Genomic DNA, 21,363 nt, shown 5'->3' on the forward strand with positions numbered 1-21,363 from the left:
GCAACCTCCTCTGATATTGAAATCTAGGGACCATCACAGAAAGGCATTTCATGGGTGGCTGTTGCATGTGATAGCAGGCCACGGATGAATTAATTGAATTAAGACAAAATCTGCTGGCTAAATGCCTTTCTGCGATGGTTCACAGCAAATCCCTTGAAATCAATATTCAGATAATTAAATTAATAAAACAAAATCTGCTGAAAAGTGAGCCTGTGTGGCTGCTCTAACATGCAACAGCTGCGAAATGCCTTTCTGCGATCGTCCCTGGCAAATCCCTTGAAATCAATATTATGAACATTTGGTTTATGTATTATAGGAAAAATTGCCAATGAGGGACACCAGAATATGAGAATTGCCAACGGGGGACACTACTGAAAAATTATAAAGAGGAGTCGAAAACGGGATTTGCGGGCAAACTTGACCAAAATGCCCCTAGGGGTTATCAAGTCTAAAAAGGGATTATCAACTGGTTAACAGGTCTAAAAATGATTTAACCACTCTAACCTAAACAGGATTAACAAATCTCGCCCGGGGATATCTAGTTCTCAACAAGGTTATTGAGTCTCACAAGAGGTTATCAAGTCTAAACAGGGGTTATCAAGTCTCTATGAACTTGATAATCCATGTTTATGAACTTCATAAGCCCTTTTTAGACTTGATAACCCCTGGGGGCATTTTGGTCAGGTTTTCCTGCAAATTCCGTTTTCGACCTTGTAATTTTTCTAAAGAGTGTCCCCCCTTGACAATTTTTCCTAAATTATAAGGTGTCCAAATAAATAGCCGAAATGGGTTGTAGCCTAGTGGGTGAAAGTCACTATTGAGAAGATATCTGAATTTGATTACTACACTACATCTGCAAAAGGCTAGACTGTTGAGTGCTCATGGGAAGTGGAAGTACCCATATGCTGTATCTCCATAAATCTGTGCACATACTTTGAGAAAGACCTCTGACTTTTCCGAGGACATTGTTTTGGATTTTCTCAAGACAACCCATTTACATTCATCAATGAAAAAGAAATTATTTCCTTTTTGGATTGCAGTAAAACATTTCTCTTGGAAAAAGTTTTCCTAGTTTTTTTTTTGGTTCAATGATTTAGAGGGAAATGATATGATCTATCTAGAACTTAGAAGGACATCATTTTAAATTGTAGGTCTCTCTAGACAAAACTTGAATTTCCATTGTTCAAGTTACTTTTTAAATGTGTAATCAAACAATGGAAAAGCAAGAAATTCTGGAAAAGTGATTCTTTTCCAAATAATTTCAAAAAATCCTGCAATCCAAACAAGGCCAAATCTCATCTTAATCAGTGTTCATATATATAAAAAAAAAGCTTGAAACTCTGCTTATACCCAATTAAGGCTTGAATAGATTCGGAATTCAATCTAGAACTTGATAAAGTTTCTTCAAGTTCAACAGACTTGCATTGTCTTATCTTTAGAGGTTGTTTCACCTCCATCGCTACTAAGTTTGCCCAGAAATTAGCCTTCCACTTTTCTGTGAAGGGCTGAGATTAATCTCACTAAAAAACATGTTTTTTTTTTAAATTTCTCGTCATTATTGAGCTTTTCAAGTACGAAATCAAGTTCATTTCTAAGATTTTTTGTTAATCGCCGGACTACGCGTCGTTGATATATAGTATTGGAAACCATGTATGAAATTTGTGGGCCGGATAAGTTCCAGTAAGCCCACATGGACTTATTTTCTATAAATATTTTAAGGAGCACAAAGTTGTGGTGTGGGAATGAAATTATCAGTCTGATTGAGGTATTTAATTGGAATCCTACAACTAGAATCTTGGAAACTTCCAACTCTAATGATCCCACACTATATTGCCTCTAACTAACCATTAGTATAGATGATACTATAGGGCTAACGAGATTCACAATTAAAGGACAATCATCTATTGAAATTTCATAGAACTCACTCTTAGAAGAAGAGTTTAAAGGTAAAGTATCAATCAAGAGGAGGCAAGACACTTAAGACTGTGTGCTGGTAACCCTAAAATCACTTCTTTATGCTTTTAATCTTAAAAAATCTATGAAAACTGTGATATTTAAGATTTGAGAATAGATTTAAAGAAGTGTAATAAAGCTAAAAAAATTGAAAACATTACTGGTTCGTGCTCCATTAGAATGATTTGAGATTCCATGCTTCAGTATTAAAATTAGGAGAATGATTACCAGATACACATCTTAAAGTAGGGGTGTCAACGGATCCACTTTGGATCGGATCCACCTATTTCTTAGTCACGATCCATTCAAATCCCTTATCGGTCGAATCGCATTCGGAGTGTTCTTCAGATCCTACTTCTTGTGTCCCGGTCATGATCCATTTCAAATCGGACCGTCCGTCGGAGTGTCCTAGTAGGTCCTACTTACAAAACAACAAAAAATCTCAGCTTTCTTCATTAGAAATGAACTCCAAAAACTTCTTCAATTCAGAAAAGAATTACACTATATCTAATAACAACCCATGATTTTGATGAAGAATATGATTTTATTGTTGAAAAGAACTCTATTGTTCGAGGGTGTGTGACGATAAAACTTTCTAGTAACTAATCCTTGTTGAGGGTGAGTGGCAAGCTTACAAGAAGAAAAATCGATTGAGGAAAGGAAGGGAAATAGATGTCGGGGAAAGTCGAAAGTCGTAAGCTAAGCAATATTTACTTCATTTTTATGGAAAATACCCCTCCTTTAAGACTTATTATAAGAAATATTTTGAGGGTGTTTTAGTAAAAGGACTTCGGATCGTGACTATCTATCGGATTTTCTTCTATGTCTTGATCACGATTTGAAATTTTTTGAATCTTACGAAGAGGATCCAAAATATTTCCATGGATCCTTCTAATGTGCTTAGATCTTGTCTATTAAGGTTCGGATTTGAACTATCCATCGGACTGTCCAGGTCCATTGACACCCTTATCTTAAAGTGAGTGTTGTTTAGTCAAACTTGTGACACTTAAGGGGGAAAACCCATCTTATTCCCATACTTAATTCCAGTCACTTTTTTGGGATGCGTAGTTATTAGTTAATGAGAGACAAGGCTGGAAATGAAATAGAGGGTGATCATGATATCTCTATCTAATGCGCGCGCGCACACATACTCCGAGAGAGGAGAGACAAAAATCACATACATGAGAGAATCCTATGCACCCTTTTCTCTTTTTATTAACTTTTAAAGACAAGAAATGCACAAATCCCATACAAAAATCACTTTGGGAATGATCCCAATGGTGATTTGTCTATGAAGGACGATTCGGCTATAGAGCATATACATGCATAATCAAGCTTGTACTCTTTTCTTTTTTAATTATTTGATCATAATTCGACGTTGATTAGTCATGGGACCCATCACACACCACATGATCAGTTTATACTATATCCATTAGATCATTTCTTAAGTGAACAGATCTTTAAAAGCCACCCCATTTGGCTTTCCAACCTATTGAACTTAGATAGGTCTTATGGTTATTGTGTACAGTGTTTCAAAACTCAGACTCAGACAAAAACTCAGGCAAGGTGAAAGAGAGTCAACTCGACTGAGTCAATGATTGTTGATACGGTCAATTTTTTATGTAATCAAGGGATTGAGTGCACTGGTAAGATTCCAATTCAATTTCATGTTCAATCATTCATTTCATCATGAAAAATAATTAAATGATCGATTTCTCTCTAGAATTGTGTGATCCTAATCTAATTAGCATTGAGAGGCGTGGGTTTGAAGGTTTATCCACTGAATCCTCTTAGAAAGTTGGTGACATCATGCATTTGATAATATATTTTCGTGGAGGTTTTCAAGTCATTGTCTATGGATATTGATTGAATGATGCACCACTTCAGGATTTTGCAAGGGGAATCGATACTTATGGCCCTTGTTTTGATAAAGACATCCTTCTTTGTTTTTAGATAAATACTATCTTCCCCCTCCAACTAAGTCTACATTTTATTTAATGGGAAGTGATACATCCATTCCCCCCCCCCCCCCCCCTCCGGCTCGTCCCGGGCGGCTTTTTTAAACTTTGGACAGCCCCCTCTAGTGTATTTATGGTCACTCTTTCACACCGGAGGGGCAGTCCCAAGTAAAAATAGGGGTGAATATATCATTTCCCTATATAATATGCTAACATGGTTGGTATGGTTAGCGAGCCTATAAGACATGTCAAAGTGTTAGGAATGGTCCCCCCCCCCCCCCCCCCCGCCACCTACAATCAGAGACATATGTAAGTGCGAGATTTATGGGTTGTTTGGTCAATTGCAGGCGTAAATTGATTTCATATTAAACATATTACATTTAAATAGTTTTATGTTATTTGCGTGCTATTTTCCGTATCCTCAAAAATCTAAATATATTGTTTGAATAAGTTTTGTTTGAGTGATAATTTTATGAACGTTAATAATTTATCATAATAATTTAACTAATCCGACTGGTATTTTATATTAATTTAACTTTTTTGAAAATTATGTGTGACCTAGTGGGATTAACTATTAAAATATTATAGAAGAGCGCTGCCAAAATAAAATTTCATTTTTATTATCAACACGATCCCTAGAGACGTGCTGCATGTCCTCGAGACGATGAAAAAAAGTAGTCAAATCACTAGGCAAAAAGCTATTTTAATAACTTGATAAACTACTCTTGCTCACGAGCATAGTTACCAGAAACTTCCTAATTGGATTTGAAGTTCGCTTCGGAAGCTAAGTTCTTGCATTTCTACGCGTTTTCTCTTAATAAAGAGAACGCTTCATATTTTGGTGCTTATTTCCTCCTGAAAGAACAATTTTTCTTTTTGATAAGGGATTTGCTAGCGTCCATCGAATAAGGCATTTCACGGATGGTCTGTTGCATCTGACAACATCCACAGAGGCTCACTTTTCAGCAGATTTTGTCTTCATTCACGAAGTGGCTGTTGTCAGAAGCAATAGACTATCTGTGAAATGCCTTATGCGATGGACGCTAGCAAATCCCTTTTGATAATGTTGAAGCAACATATTTAAAAAAAAGAGTACATTTAAAACTTAAAAAGTCATCTTAAGTTTCAAATGGAACTTATGTTGATATTTTTCCAAAAAAATGACATTAAATCAATATGAATAAAACATGTGAAACTATAAATTCCTAAAACTTGTAATTTAATCAGAAGTGAAATACTTGCAATCCTTACGTACATCAACCCTTCCTATCCGACTACAATACTACTCATCCTATATATTTATTGTTTGCTTCTACTAAGGCTTATTACATGCTTCATGTTGACTTTCAACGTTACTTTTCACAAATTTTCTCTTTAATTTATTAATAACTTTTCACTTTATGTATTTTCTCTTTTATAAACCCCTCAATTCCCCATCGCTCCTTGCCTTCGCTTCCCACTTTGGCAACTAAGCAATGCCCATACCATATCAACACTGATCTAAGCCTAACACTACTCAAAAGGAAAGCCTAAAAATGTGAAGTTTACATTTAGTATTTTATTTGATTTTTTAGAGCGATAACAACACTTTTGAAGCATTTGTCTATGCTATTTCCCATTGCCCTCCTATTTCTTTTGATGATATTCGCCCGCAGTATGATATAATTTTTCTTGTTTTAAAGCTACTTTCACTACCTGTCACAGTAGCCTGAGATATGTTATGATCAATAAAAGAAGTTTAAAACAAAAACAAGGGTGTGTTAATAAATAAAGGGTGTTAATATCAGCTCCCCTAACAGAATTGTAGACAATCCCTTCTTTAATTTAAATTATGACTACTTATTTTAAAAATTTAGACCCTGATTGGATGCACTATAAATTATTTCTTTATGGTAATATTATTTCCACACATGTAAAATATAAACAAGAGAACAAATTTCTCTTATCCACATAAGAGAGAAAAAATATCCAAACAAAGGATGGCAGATATCATCTCCTTCAAAACGAAGATAGATCTAGGGGAATGATATTTCCCCCCTCTGATGGATAAAATCCCCCCCCCCCCCCCCCCCACACATTAACGTTGTTCGTTTAGTTCTAAAGGCAAAGAAAAACGTTAAAGGGGGTGAATTTATTCTCAGGCAGTGAACCAGTCTCACAGAAACCGTTGGGAGGGAGGTAATATCAGCGCCCTAGATCTATCTATCAAAATATCAAAACAAAACAAGGTGGTGTAAGTATCAACTCCCATTGTAAAATTTTACCCCGAAAATGATTGATTTTTCCATCATACTTTACTTCCATTCATAAGTATGAAAAGGACCCTCCAACCTGGCTAAATTATGAGAAGCCCCACCTTGAGTGACAGAAGAGAGAGAGAGAGAGAGACCCCTCAAGTCAAAAAGAAGGCAATATTAGCTAAGCCTTTCTATGTCAACGAGAGCATAAAAAGCCTTCCCAACCCAAAACTCTCTCTCTCTCTCTCTCTCTCTCATATTTCTCTTCTTTGCAGCTTTTCAGAGGGAAAGGTACCTTATTTTTTAAAACTAAAGAAACAAAAAGCAGTGTGGGGCAAATGTGATATAAAATAATCTTGTAAAAAAGATGAAGGGTTGAGTGTGGTTGGGTTGGCGTGCTTTTTGTCTCCCAACCTCGTGATAGCTGCCTCGACATTCCACCATGTAACTTACCAAAGATATTTAAAAAACAATGCTTTTAAAAACCACAGAACATGCCAGTTTTCCTCCTCATACACATCCATGCACAAACCCTTCCCTCCCACTCTCTCTCCAGTACCCGACCAACGTCCTTGTCAAGAGGAAATTGACAAAACAAAAACAAATACAAAGACTAAAAAAATAGCAAAACAGCTCCGAGGAATCTCTTAGTTTTTTTTATCTATTTCTAAAACTGAAAACCGACATGGGTCTTTATTTATCTTGCATTTTCGCCATCATCTATGTCATAACATCTCTCTCTCTCTAGATTGATCTTCTTTTGGTGACCATTCCTTATGGGACTTCTTATTAGTGGTCTTGAAATTTTAGGACAAGCTTGGACACAATTCTTTGGCTAGGAATTCTTCTACTTTGCTACTTAGTTATTTCTCCGTTCTTGGATATTGATTTGCATATGCTATCTATTTTCCCTTCACCCCTTTTGTTTAAGTCTTAAATGTTTTGATACTAATTGATATAACTATCACCCCATGTACTAATTGAAATTGCTTCAATCAAAGTTTAGACTCAAAACTATCTTTAAGAGTTTGTTTGTGGGAAATCCTATTAAAATACTACAAAGTTATTGGGAAAGTTACCTTGTTTCCCCCGGTGTAGAGGGAAGGTAAAACAAAAGTTTTCTTTTTAGGTTTTTGAAAAACATAGGATATAAATAGACAAGAAAGAGGCATTTTTCTCTTGGCTGAAGGCTCTTTGTGTGGTGGCTGCAAAGAGGAGGCAAGGTGGAGAAAAAAGAAAAAGGGAGAGAGAAAGAGAGAGTTTCTTCTCGGGGATTTCTTCTTAGGATTTTCTTGGGTTTCTCTTGTGTATGTTCTTGGTTGAGAGAAGCCAAGAAAGGGTTGTGGGTTTGGGTTAAGCTAATGTAGTCATTGTATATTGATTTCTCATAGTGGAAGATTGTGTTCTCTCCCATCGATATAGGCATCTAGGCCAAACTACGTAAAATCTCGGTGTTCATTTTGTGGCTTGTGTTTATTTTTACTTTTCGATTTATTTCTGCACGATCGGATTCGATTTGCCCCGCAGATATTCTCAACAAATGGCATCAAAGCTTTGGTTGGAGCGATCATTGAGGCAGGGTGGAGTGATTGTTTGTGTTGTGATTGGATCATGGCTATAATGATCGCTTAAGGGTAAAAAGATTATCCAAGAAATTCTCGTTCGAGGTGGAGTTTCGCATTGAGGGTGATCTGAGATGGCAATAAACTTGAGTTCCACCCAGTTTAACATCGACAAGTTCGACGGAAAGGGCAGTTTCACCCTATGTCAGATAAGGGTGAAAGACATCCTTGTTTAACAAGGCCTGGCTAAGGCGTTGAAGGGAATGAATGGCAAGCCGAAAAAGATGACGGAAGCCGAGTGGGAAGACATGGAGTCGAAGGTGGTTGACACGATTCGATTATGTCTAGCAGATAACGTTATGTTTAAAATTATGGAAGAAGAAGAAGTGCCTAAATTATGGGAAAAGTTAGAAAAAATTTACATGTCAAAAAGCTTAGCCAACTGATTATTCCTTAAGCAACAGTTGTACGGGCTGAAGGTGCAGGAAGGCAATAATCTTCTAGAGCACATTTATGTGTTCAATGGGTTGTGGATCAGCTCCACAAGGTTGATGAAATTTGAAGGAAGAAGAGAAGACACTTTTGCTTCTTACTTTGCTTTTGGATTCATATGACAAATTGGTGATGACTTTATTGCATGGAAATGATACAGACATATAGTTAAGTTAGAGGAAGTCACAATGTCATTCTAATCAAATAAGATGTGGATGAAACTTGTTCTTGATGGGAGTGAAGAGCATAGGATGGTTGTTCATGGTGGGAATCAAAGAGGAAGACCGGCTGTATGACAAGGGATTAGAAAAAGTAAGTAAGGATCTAGGGTTAGCGGAAAGGGGGTGCAATGTTATCATTGCGAGGAATATGGTCACATGAAGTGGGATTGTCTAAAGCGAGCTTGGACAATGGTACTATGAATAGGTTGATATAAAAGATGAGTAAAGCGAAGAGGTTGTAGATGTTCTCACAGTCCCCATAGGTAATCACACTTCTCCTCATCGATCATGAGTTGATTCTAGATTCAGGATGCTCTGTTCATGTATGCTCGAGGAGGGAATATTTTGATACGTTCCAAGGGACAAAGGCACGTGTAGTGGCCTTGGGTGAAGTGTTTACCTGTGACGTCACGAGAGTTTGAACGGTGAAGATCAAAATGTTCGGTGGAGTGATTTGTACTTTAGGTGGTGTGGCGTATATCCTAAATATACAGAAGAATCTAGTGTCACTTGGCCGGTTGGACTCCAGGGGTTGCAGGTATTAAGCTATAGGTGGATCCATGAAAATCACACGCGGTTGTATGGTTATAATGAAAGGAGGGAAGTGTGATAGATTGTGTCATCTGGTTTGGGACACGATGATTAGTTTCCCTACGATCTCAATGGATGGTTGGAAACAGAGTAGTAGAGCGTGCACGCATAGGGTATCTTTTGTGCTTAGACCGTTTTCAAGGTTGCAATTGATGGCAAGATGACAGTTCCTGTGTCAGGGAGGATGGAATGAGATCCCTCTCCAGGGTTAACTGGGTGAGTCAACGGGTTGACAGGTGCATTGGTTGTGTTGATCGAATCAGGTGGAGTCAGAACTAGGGTGATTCAATGGTGTGTAGCTGGTACTTCGAAAGGCCAGTGGAGGTTTGTGGTGACACCAGACTAGCTAGTGGCGGCATCAACGAAAAATCTCCAGGTGGCTGAGAAGAAAGCCAAGGTTGCCTTTGGCTTGTTTCCCATGGTGTAGTGGGAAGGTAAAATAGAAAGGGTTATTTTTTTATTTTTTTATTTTTTTTTCCGATTTTTGGAAAACCTAAGATCTAAATAGTCAAGAGAGGGGCGTTTTTCTCTTGGTGATAGGCTCTTTGTGTGGCAGCTACAAAGAGGAGGCGAGAGAAAGAGAGAGGAAAGAGAGTTTCTTCTCGTGATTTTCTTGTGTACAGTCTTGGTTGAGAGGATAAGGAAATGGGTGCGGTTTCGCAACTTTTATGTTAAGCTGATGTAATCATTGTATATTGTTTTCTCATATTGTTAGATTGTGTTCTTGCCCGTAAACGCATGCATCTTGGCAGAGCCACGTAAAATCTCTGCATTGATCTTGTGGCCTGTGTTTACCTTTTGCTTTTCCGTTCATTTGTGCACGATCGGATTGGAGTTGCCCATCGGATTTTCTCAACAAAAGTGCATATATATCAATATCTAGCAAAGTATTTTCAGAGTAACAACACTAACAAATGAATGCGTGTCATTTGAAATTGGAGAATTAATTTGTTATTCTATTGGTCCAATCTCGTATTTTTTAGAACCTAATCTAATCATTAATTTGGATTTATTTTCAATCAAAGTTTCTTTACCATTATTTTTGTTTTTCTATTGTAGTGCTAAGCCGTAAATTGGGTTTTGTGGACCTTTTACAATTTCAATAATTGAGATTAATTATTTATAAATTTTCTACCATTTTCGATTAATTTAGCTTCTTTTTTTTTTTTTTATGGTGAATTGATCCAACCATTAAGGACATTAAGCTCTAGTTAGGCCCTTGTATTGATTTGAGAATTTCTCAATCTTTACAAAGAAAACTGTTTGGCAAACAAGGCGGATCGATTTGGCCATCTTTAGATTCTTGGACCCAATGATTTATTTAATGGGGCAATTTTTATTGTGCTAGAAATCATACAAGCTGGATCCACTATCTATTGATTGAGACTATCCTTCTGATTACTTAAAGACTTTCTATTTTTCCATAGAATTTTGTTCGCTCAAGATATGTTCCATATGATGTTGATCGTGGGCCAACATAGAGCGAGCCAAATGCCATAGCCTAGAATTTGAGATTGACAAAATATGAATTAGCTAAATAACTAAAGTCTTTGTGGTAAATTAGTAACTTGAATCGATTCTAGGGAGTGCATCAAGGCCTTCTTCTTTTTGGATTTGGAGAATCAATATTGAGTCCAAAACCAATTATTGGACTCAAAATTCCAAAGTTGATTCTCGAAATATCCAAAATGAATCACTGGATTAGACTTGACAGAGAATAGAAAAAGAAGAAGGAGAAGAGTCTATGAAAGGGAGATAGTGAGAATTCTACAAAGATTTAAAAGACTTTGTCATGCTGTTGAGTATTTGTGGAAAATCCCCTTCTTATCTTCCTAAAGACAATCAACAAGTTGAGCCAGCGTGATGTTTATTGTCTAAGGTAAAGAGAAATCATCTGAAAGAGAAAGATGCAACAGATAGATGATGTGAGTTCATTTTCTTGAGTAGATTGACTTAGACCCTGTTTGGATTGTAGGAAATGTATTTTTGGCAGGATTTTTTCCACGATTTTGAGAGAAATGATATGGTTATAGCTTATTTAGAGGGATAACATCATAGGCTGATTTTCAAAAGCAATGGCAATCCTTTTAGCGTAATGAAACTCAAGATATGCTCGAAATATTCACGAACAACAACGATCATAATTAACATAACCTCGAGAGAGATTGATGTCAGATGCTTCATTGAAACTGAAATAATGAAATATCTTATTAGGGTCAGTTAGTTGACAAGGGATAAATATAAAGGTACATCCCGGTTCAGTTAGTTGATTAATATGAGAGAGAGAGAGAGAGAGAGAGAGAGAGAGAGTTCTATGAGGCTTATGACCTCAGGGAAAACTTTTCCTACTCAAAAATCATAGCTAAAGAGTCATTGGCTTAAGTTTAGTTTCTAAGTGTCTGTTCAAGTTAGGATAAATATGAGAGGGTAACCCATTTCCGGGTAAACTATTTTAGAGGAATCTAATTGCATTAGTTTGCCCTTAAATTAAGGGGAGTGATAAATCGACCCCCAAATATCTTTAATCGACCCCCTATGTGTCTGTGGCCTTTGGGGTCAAGGTGGCAAACGGGCCGTGCTGTGCCGGCACTGCACGAAATTTTGCAGCCCACACAGCCCGCGGGCCAGGCACGCAAGGCATGAGAAAACAGCCGCATAAAGAGTTTCGTGCCGCTTTTCGTTTCGTGCAGCGTGCCTAAACCTTCAGCCCGGCACGACCCACTGTAGCAATTGTGCCGTGCCGGCACAGCCCAGTTGCCACCTTGACTTTGGGGGTTGATTTATCACTGCCCAAAATTAATTTGCTTTCTCAATATGCAGAGTAAGCTAAGGAGGTATTTGATTTTTAGTGTTCCAATGTGCAGGATCAATAGAGGATGTAAATTTAATTGTCTCTTGTATGCGTCAGATGCACAAGTGACAAAACTCTAGCTGGCCTACTAGATCAGAGGACTCGATCATCTAAAGCGTTTCAGATGAACAATGTATCAAGCACACTGGAGCCATGTGGAATGTTGGTGATCACTTGAAGCGTGCCACATGAACTATGTATCAATGGTACATTAGTGGACCCATGTACGTGATGACGGTCAAGTAGTGTCTCTCTCTCTCTCCCTCTCTAAGATAGAGACATGCAAAGAATCAATGGCGTGTAGTCATCATCAATGAATGTCTTTTTCATCACCCTTGATCAAGCGGGCTATGATCATTTGACTAGATTTTTCTCATAAAAATATAGAAAAGCAATACCTTGTAATAATTCTTAAGATCACCAAAATCTTCACTGCACTTTTACATTTTACAAGTATATGTTATGTGCCAAGCACACACACACATATATATATATATATATATATATATATATATATATATATATATGAAAAAGGTTCCTACAAACGTGTGCAGGTAAGTTACCTGCACACGAGTGCATAAACAGGGTGGGGGCCACATTTTTGTGGGGATCAAAACCATTCATTTGGAAGGCCCTTTCATGGGGGGGGGGGGGGGGGGGGGGGGAGGAGATGGACAGCCACTGTGTGTCAATGTTTCTGCCCATTTTTTCCTCAACAGATGGCAGGATTAGGATGATCCTATATGGCTGATTTTTGGTACACACCCTATTCATGGAAGGGCCTTTCAAATGAATGCTTTGGATCCCAAAAAAATGTGGGGCCACATGTGTTTTTCAGCTATAGCTTAGATAAGCTTATCTAAGCTATAGCTTATGAACACTTTCCTCTCTCTCTTTATATATAGAGAGAGAGTATGTGACTTACGTAATTTTTAATTACTGCCTCTAAGGGGACATGTGACTTACCCCACTTTGGGGTAAAGGACAGGAGAGGGAGGAAGCTACTACTTACGACCTATTGAGGGGGTAAGTCGCATGACTTACAACGATTGAAATAGCCACTGCTTTTACATAGGGGTTAAATAAATGTTTAACCCTCTATTTACCCCTAATGGAACATACCCTAAGGGACCTTTTATCTTGGTTGGCCCCACCGACATGTTAGCATGATCTCAACCATTGTCCTGTAAGCGATCACAAGGAATTTTTTATCATGTTGACTATGGATTAACACTAATGATCTAATGATTAAGGCTCCGAAAACAAAAAGGTGCTCATGAGGGACTGCCAATCATATATTATTGGAGGAAGGTAGGAACGAAGTGAAGCTTACATGACCCTTATGGGTTGGGCCATACAAGTGCTACAGTGGCAATGACAATGGGAAGCGATGCTGCATGGCTGAGCGAATCCAGAAAGATTACCTCAGTTCAGATTTTCTCTACAACTTGATAACTATTGGATCGGAGTGACTTTTGGCTATGGAAAAGCCCCAAAGGGGCCACTTATGAACCCAGGTCCCCATGTTAGAATGAGTAAGATGTCACTGTTGGATTAGGTTGAGATCTCACTGTTGGATGCTCTTGGTGGTGGATTAGGCAGATAAGTTAGATGAGGTAACCTGGATAGATTAGGGAACTATGTTGGATTAGGATAGTATCCTTCCATAATCCATCTTTGGCAATTTGCACTAGCACTATTCATTAAACAGATCTGGAGTACTTCACTTTATTTCCTCTACAGTCTTAGGCTTTACGCTTCTTGGACCTTAAACTCTTGAAGAATCCTTTCCATTCTTCGGTTCTGGATTGAAAGATAGAAATAAAATGACCACAATTTTGAGTGTTCACTCAATCTTGTTAGGTATAGGTGCTTTTCTTCTAGTACGCAAGGCTCTCTATTTTGGGGGCATATATCATATATGATACCTCGCTCTCGCGAGGGAGGAGGGAGGGAGATGCAAAAAAAAAATTAAAAAAAATAACCTAAAAATATAGAATAATATACTAGATGGTTCCTTCTACTACTAATCTAATAATAAAGAAAGGGAAATGATATATTTGCCCCCATTTTTTACTTGGGACTTCCCCCTGTGGAGTAGTCATAAATATTGTGTGTGTGTGTTGGGGGAGGCTGTCCCAAGTAAGAAAATGGGGCTACTCCTCGCTCGAGTGGAAAACATCAATGCAAAAGAAAAGGAGCAACTTACCATCGAAACTCCCAATTGGGCTTGCATGTAGTTGCAGCATTATGCACAAAGTGTACTTCTGTACAACTTACGTATTGAAGAGTTTAAAAGTCAGATTTGCCAACTGTTCAAAACAAGTTAGACAATTTAAAGTAGATTATGTATTTATGGTATTTTTAGATAAAGATATGGAATCTTGACGATTTCGCCTTGTACTATTCTCGTGGAGAGAGAGAGAGAGAGAGAGAGAGTTTCTAATAAGAAAACTCAGAAAGATAGATTAGAAGGGAAATACTCTTTAGTTTGCACTTTCATTTGGCTGTTGATGGGCATTTTTACAACCTCAAACAGCTAATTAGAGAGAAGTGTAAAAAAATAAATAAAAGAGTTGCGCCAGTATTGAAAATGACAAGGAGTAGGGATACCATCTCCCACTTCTGACTCATTACCTCTTTCTTTTTTATTCAACAAAGAACGCAAAGGGCATGTTTGGCAACCATGAACAGTTTTTCCTGAAAGAAAGTCTCATTGGAAAACGACCATTCCAAGGTCTGATAATGCCCTTTTTTTCAGGTAAAACATCGAGTTTTTTTTTTGCTGGAAACGTTTTAGCTGATATATTACAAATCCTTGGAAAAGTCATTTTCCAATGAAAAAGAGTTTAGGAGAAAATTTTAATTTCCAATTTTCATGGCTTCTAAACATGATAAAAAGGAAAAAAGAAACAGAAAAGCTTCAGAATAAATGAACACCAAAATGGGGACCAAGGAGAAAAGGAAAAGAGATGAGAACCATGTAGCCCACATAGAAAAAAGAGCAACCTTGCCAAACCCAATCAAAATCATAATATTGCTGTGTATGTCAACAGTCCAAAAGCTTAAGCTGTTAGAATTGGTGTTATTTAATCATTTATACCTCCAACACTCTCTCTCTGGACTTGCCATGAGCCAATAGCTCTGATACCATGTGAAACAAACAATTACTCCAAAAGCTTAAGCTGTTAGAATTGGTGTTATTTAATCATTTGTACTTTAACAAACAACATCTCTAACCGTTTAATTTGCACTAATACATCCACAAAATTTTGCAAAAAAGCAGTCGTTACAGCATATCCAATGTGAGATACCAAATGTAAGCATGAGATTTTATATGGTGCATATTCAATAACTATTCAACTTTGCATGCGCCCCCCCCCCCCCCCCCCCGGCCCCTGACATGCTTACGTTTCATCTTTCGAAAAATGGTAAAGTTAAAAAGAAGGGAGAAATTTTGCCCATTTACACCCCCTTTGTTTGTTTTGACATACAACTGGTAGTGTACGAGTAGCAAAGAAAAAGGACTGTAAAAAGATTTTAAAAAAAAAAAAAATCTTGTTAAAGGCATGAGGCATCCATAAACAGTTCCCATCCGAAAAGAAAGAACCGAAGTCGTTTTGACTAATGCAAAGCTAGTACTATTGTTGAAGATAAGACAGATAGCGTACTAGCTAGCATTCTTCTAACATGCACCAAGTTTTAAGTTTCACTTTATTTTTGAGTGTTTCCCATTTTTTTCCAATAAGCTCCAAAGAAATGATAATTGCAGACATGAAAAAACAAAATGAGTATTTTTTAGATTAGCAGAAACCAACAGAAATAATGAAATGCTACAGCAAGAAATGAAATTATACATTTAATTACCTTTGATCTATGTTTTTCTTCATTTTATTTTCGAGGAAAAAAATCCATTATTCCTAAGAAATAATATGACTTACAATGTGGATGCTTTCATCTTATGGTACCTAAAATATAGAAGCACAACTGAAGAATTACAAGAAAAAAAATAAGAATATTCATACAAGATATCTAGTACTAAAGGACCACATGCATATCAAGTGTATGAGAGATCCTTATCACAAATAAGCAATTTGAAAATTGGAAGTAATCAACCCTCCCTTTGGGAGAGAAAATGGAGAGGAGAAGCCACCAGTTTTGGTATGTATACTTAACACAACAGATAATTGAAAAAGGACAAAAAAGGAGAAAGAAATGTAAGAAGAAACACCAAAATCTATGATTTTATCCATAGCAAATAGAAACCCATCTCCATATAAGTTCCCCTGAAGCTAACCTTGCCATGGCTTTTGATTTTGCATCTGTTCATATGAAGAGGAATTCATGCCAGCCATGTTGAGAAGGTTCTTATGAGATATGGCCCTAAGACCCAAGAAATCTCTGGTCAACCCTTCATTTCCACCACCACCACCTCCCACTTCATCGTTTCTTTGATGGGTTTTTATAAGATTATCAGTAGAGTTTCCTTCTCTCTGTGAACCCAAAAACCCTCCAAAGGCCTCTTCAAAAGACCCTTCAAAACCAGTACCTGAAGAAAAAGAAGTAATCATGTTTTGGAGTAGAGAAGGAGCTGATGATGTTGTTGCCTGGTCCATAAAAAGAGCAGCTTTATTCCCAAAAGCAGAAACAAAACCACTTTCCATCCCTTCACGTGAGGTGGAATTTATAGGCACGTGATCTTGATGGGTTTTGAACATGGAGGGAGAAGAAGATGAAGGTTTGCTCATGGTTGCACCCATTTGAGCTGCTTTTTGAAGCAAGGCAGTTGCAGACATGTGTGGAGATGGGCTAGGATGATAGGGAGGAGGAGGATTTGGAGCTTGGGATTGTGAAAATTCTTGATCTAACCTTGTAGAAAAGATTGAACTTGGCAGTTCTAGGTGGTTTAGAGATGTGGGTATTGGAGGGGGACCTGGACCAGCTCCCATAACAGAAGAGCAAGCTAACCATGATGGTATTTCTGGTCTAGTGTTAAAATGTTGTTGGTCTCTTTTCAGTGCTTCAAGGTCATGGCTGTTGTTTTCTGTGCTTCTCAAGATGTGAGGGAATTGGGTTTGGAGGTTTAGATGGGGTGTGGAAGTGCTAGCTTGAGAGGGTAGAAGAGGGTTTGTTGTGATTGTTCTTGCACTCTCCTCAGCCAATGCATCACAGAAGGCTCTGTGTGTAATAAAGCTATCCCTCCTGCAACAAAAGCCAAAAGAAAAAAAAAAAAACATTACAAAGAGCTAGAGTTCAAAAAGTTCAGAATACTCCAAAAAGAAACCAAAAGAAACCAAGACCAAATAAACTCATGTTTCCATTTTCATGATTCATGATTTTTATAAACATTCCTCATAGAGTGTTGCTATTTTGTTCCTATCTATGTTTACACTTTCATGCTTTCTTTCTCATGGAAAAATACAAAGCACAAGTGGTTAAATTTTCCGAAGATAGGAATATCTCTTGTGGAAGAATTTAATGCTTGATTATTGAAGTACTGAATCGAATCATGAGGATGCTGAGTTCCCATTAATCCTTTCCCCCCCTTATTTTTTAGGGGAATTTGGGTTTTGCTTACCTTGAGAAGAGGGTTCCACAGTCACATCTGTACTCCCTAGTGCCACAAGTCTTAGAGTGAGCTTTCCAATCTGATTGAACTGCATAACGTTTTGAACACTTGTCACATTTCCATTTCTTCTCTCCATGCTTTCTGCAAAAGTGCTTTTTGATGCCTGTGAGGTCTCCAAGAGCCCTTGAAGGGTCATGATGAACACAAGAAGGCTCTGGGCATATGTAAACCCTCTTTCTCACTTCTTTACTAGTTCTTTGCTTCAGCTTCCAAGGAAGGTTGTGCCCTCTCCTATGCAACTGAAGGTTCTGATCTCTTTGAAACCCTTTCTTGCAAATCTCACACACAAACCTATTTGTTGCCATGAGAGTTTTTGGAGACAAAGCTATGACTTCAGCATCTGGGTCTGATTCAAAAGAAAGAAAAACAAAAAAAATCCAGATGAATTAATAATTGAAATGAAAAATGAAATAAAACCAAGTCAGTAAGGATAGAATATGAGACCTGGATTTCCTGGTAGGTTCCTTTTTTTCTTCACTATGGTTGGATTTTGAGAGGCAAAAGACTGATTATTATACATGATGGCATTCTCAGCTCTGTTGCCCGAAGAAACACTTGCTTCACCTGATTGAGAAGTCAAATTTGACATGTTCTCCTCCACAAGTGGGTTTTGTTGAATTATCAAGCCTTTCATCATCAGATAAGAAACTATAGGGTTTGAGGAGAAAATTTCTAGGGTTTTGAAGAACACCCAAAAGAATATATAATAAATGGATCAAGATATGGGTACCAAAGGCATGAGGAAGAACTGTAGTTTTACTTTGCTTCCCAAGCTATAATTACAACAGAAGGGAAGAAGAGCTCAAGCACTGACAGGATCAAAAGACAAAAAGAAAATCATCATTTCACACTCCCCCATGAGAGAAAAATGGAAAAAAAAAAACAGCACAAATGATGATTGAATTGGCACTAGAGTCACTGTCTCCTCAATTTCTCTTGCAGTCTGCAAGAAAACCCATCTCTCTTCAAAGATTCTTATGATGATTCCTTTTCTCTTTTTCTTCAAACCAAAAAAGGAAAAGAGGAAAAAAAGAATAAGAAAGAACTGAAACAAAAAACCCTTCAAGATACACAAGTAAATCAAACTGCACCAAAGCTTTCTGCAACTTTATCTAAGCCTTCATGTTTCAACAACTCTTTCTTGCTAATAGCTAATTCAAAAAAGACCCATCAAATGCCACACAAAAATAAAAAAAAATAAATGAATGAAGAAGCTAGACTTGTCATATAGTATAAGAGATTATAATTAAAAAAATTGAAGATATATTTATATTTAACAAAAACATGGAAAGAAGAGAAGAGAAAAAAAGGAAAGGTATGGAGGGGAATTTTCTGCAAAGATGTGAGATGTGGATGAGGAATCCTTGTGTAATTGTCCACCCATTCAATACCCACGCCCAACAGGCTTATTCTGACGTAGCACTTTCTGTCTTTTCCTTTGTTTTGTATACAAAACCAGAAATTTATTTTTTCCTCTCCTTTTCTAATATGCTTCTGATGTTGGCACTACCATATTTTGATAATTGCACTAACCCATCTTGTCTTTTATTATTTAAACAGCTGTAAAAAGTTGTTGCAGTCCCCAAAAAGCTGTCATAAGTCAATTAAAAAGGAAAAGACAAGTTGAGTTTGTGCAATTATTAAAACAAGGTAGTGCAAATATCAGTAGCCTTTTTAATATCATATGCCTGTTTACATGAACTAGTATATGATTATTTTATCTCGTTAATGACAATACCTTTCTCTTCTCTTAAAGGTTAAAAAGTTAAGTAAAAGAGAGAATGATAACCTCTTGATTTATCTCACATGGGTATGGTAAAAAGCAACACTTATCAGCTTTCTGCATTTACTCTAACATGATTGGTTCATTGATTGAATTCATAAGAGACATGCTCATCGAAAACAGTTCTTCATGGCTCTTGTTTTTCTGTAACTTATTATTAGTACTGGTTTTAAAACAATTATTCCAAAATAATTGACTTTATATCATTTATCTTTACCTTGATTTTTGTTTTTTAAACTGGATTGTCGGATCCCAACCCCACCACCTTTTCTTCATTGCTCTTTCTTTTAGTTATAAGAAAGGTCACTGAGTCCACATCAAACTCGGCCAAGCTGAGTTGAGTTGACTCAAACTCGGAAAGAAGCTATATCAGATGGGTGGCCATATAGAAAAAACAAAAGAAGTGCTTTTTAATATATAAATGGACATCCCCGTATGGTAATCTTATTATAGCCGATTACCCTCTTCATTTCCGTGTGTATAATTTTGTTAGGAGATGATAAATTCGCACCCAGCAGGCGTAAGGCTGCGTACATATGGCCCTCCTCAGACCCCGCAATGGCGGGAGCCTCGTGCACTGGGCCACCCTTCTTTTTTTTAATGATAAATTCGCACCGCCTGTGGGATTATTTGCACCCGTTTAACGTGATTTGACATCGAATTTATCATCTCCTGTTTTTTATAATATTATTTGATTATAGATTTAAGAATAGAAGAAATGGCCAAAAAGGAGATCCTATAATAATGATAGGCCTTTTCTTTCATATAGTTTTCACTATTGGCTGTTATAATGACCAGCTGTTCTAGATCTATGTTTCAAATAAAGAGCGGGTGTATCTTTTCAGTAGGGTTGTCAATGGACCCACTTCACCTTGGATGGGACCCACCAATGTCTTGGTCACAATCAGTTCATATTCCTCATCGGCTACTTTTTTTAGTTTGGCTCACAATCTATTTCAAATCGGATCGTCCATCAGAGTGTACTAGGTCTTCTTAATTATGTTATCCACAATTAATGTGAATGGTATTTTCTTATATTGACGCCCTCCATTCAGATCTAGGACACTATCGGATTTTGTGGGTATGTCTGGGCCATGATCAGAAATAATTTTGGACATTAAGACATGGATCCAATGCACACAGTCGGATCAAACTGTAGTGCCCAAATCTTATCCATTAATGTTCGGATCCTTTGGATCCATCAAATTGTTTGGGTCCATTGACACCCCTGCTTTCTAGTGCTAATTACTTACAAGCTATGTCACAAATATCTCTGATAATTTCAAAATATCACGATTTTATCATGATATTTTCAAAATAGTGATTTTATCTCGATATTTGATGAAACAACAAGATCCCAAAATAATCCCAAGAATTTAAAAGATATAAGAGGAATGATAGAGGCAAGGGAGCCCTTGCATAATGAGCCGGAAAAGGGCCCTGATTTGATCCACGCCATTTTCGGTTACATTTTAAAATCAGTTGAAAAAGTAAAATCAGTTATACTTAATGACGTGGATCAAATCATGAGCCCTTTCACGACTATTTATGCAAGGGCGCCCTTGTGTAAATCATTCCTCAAGATATAATGATATTTTCATTTACCAGTGATAATATCACGATGTTTTTCATTTTATATTTTTCTTAATGTATATATTTTTAAAGGGATTTGCTAGGGACAATCACAGAAGGCATTCACGGGATGGCTGTTGCACGAGAGACCAGCAACATAAGCTCATATTTTGTGTTATCATATGAGGTTTGCTGCACTCTCCTACAGCCGTCCCTCGAAATGCCTTTTGAGATGGTCCCTAGAAAATCCTAATTTTTAAATAATTTTATTATAACGTTTTTCCCTATATGAACCTAAAAAAAATGATATATTCCTAGATTTTTCCTTGCCGAGAAATTCCCGAGAACAATATTTGCGACATAGCTTGCAAGAAGCATGCCGAGAAAATTAAAAAGATAAAAAGAAGAAAAGAAAATAGATTTCCAAACTGTGATAGTAACCGACAAGGAGACCAATGAGAGAGAGAGAGAAACAAATGACTGAGTCGAGTCGCCCGATCAATCTGAGTCCCAG

The 21,363-nt window shown here is 37.2% G+C and overlaps 1 protein-coding gene across 1 annotated transcript; it reads right to left on the reverse strand.

Moving 5' to 3' along the window:
- Positions 1 to 15,824: 15,824 nt before the first annotated feature.
- LOC143851381 (protein indeterminate-domain 7-like) lies at positions 15,825 to 18,827 on the reverse strand. Its single transcript, XM_077360788.1, has 3 exons — positions 17,939 to 18,827; positions 17,444 to 17,840; positions 15,825 to 17,067 (listed from the first exon to the last, which is right to left on the reverse strand). The coding sequence occupies exons 1-3, from the start codon at positions 18,129 to 18,131 to the stop codon at positions 16,158 to 16,160; spliced, it is 1,500 nt and encodes a 499-aa protein (XP_077216903.1). The 5' UTR covers positions 18,132 to 18,827; the 3' UTR covers positions 15,825 to 16,157.
- Positions 18,828 to 21,363: the final 2,536 nt, after the last annotated feature.

Source organism: Tasmannia lanceolata, unplaced genomic scaffold (assembly GCF_043159265.1).
Source record: "Tasmannia lanceolata isolate RefF3 unplaced genomic scaffold, GAP_Taslan_0.1 ptg000003l, whole genome shotgun sequence".
NCBI classification, from domain to species: Eukaryota; Viridiplantae; Streptophyta; class Magnoliopsida; order Canellales; family Winteraceae; genus Tasmannia; species Tasmannia lanceolata.

Bases quoted from the DNA above. Each gene is read 5' to 3' on its own strand.
- LOC143851381 (XM_077360788.1), bottom strand. From the start codon at position 18,131: ATGATGAAAGGCTTGATAATTCAACAAAACCCACTTGTGGAGGAGAAC. The intron at 17,841-17,938 runs GTCTCATATTCT...CTTTTGAATCAG, and splicing joins GAACCTACCAGGAAATCCAG to ACCCAGATGCTGAAGTCATA. The intron at 17,068-17,443 runs GTAAGCAAAACC...CTTTTGTTGCAG, and splicing joins TGTGGAACCCTCTTCTCAAG to GAGGGATAGCTTTATTACAC.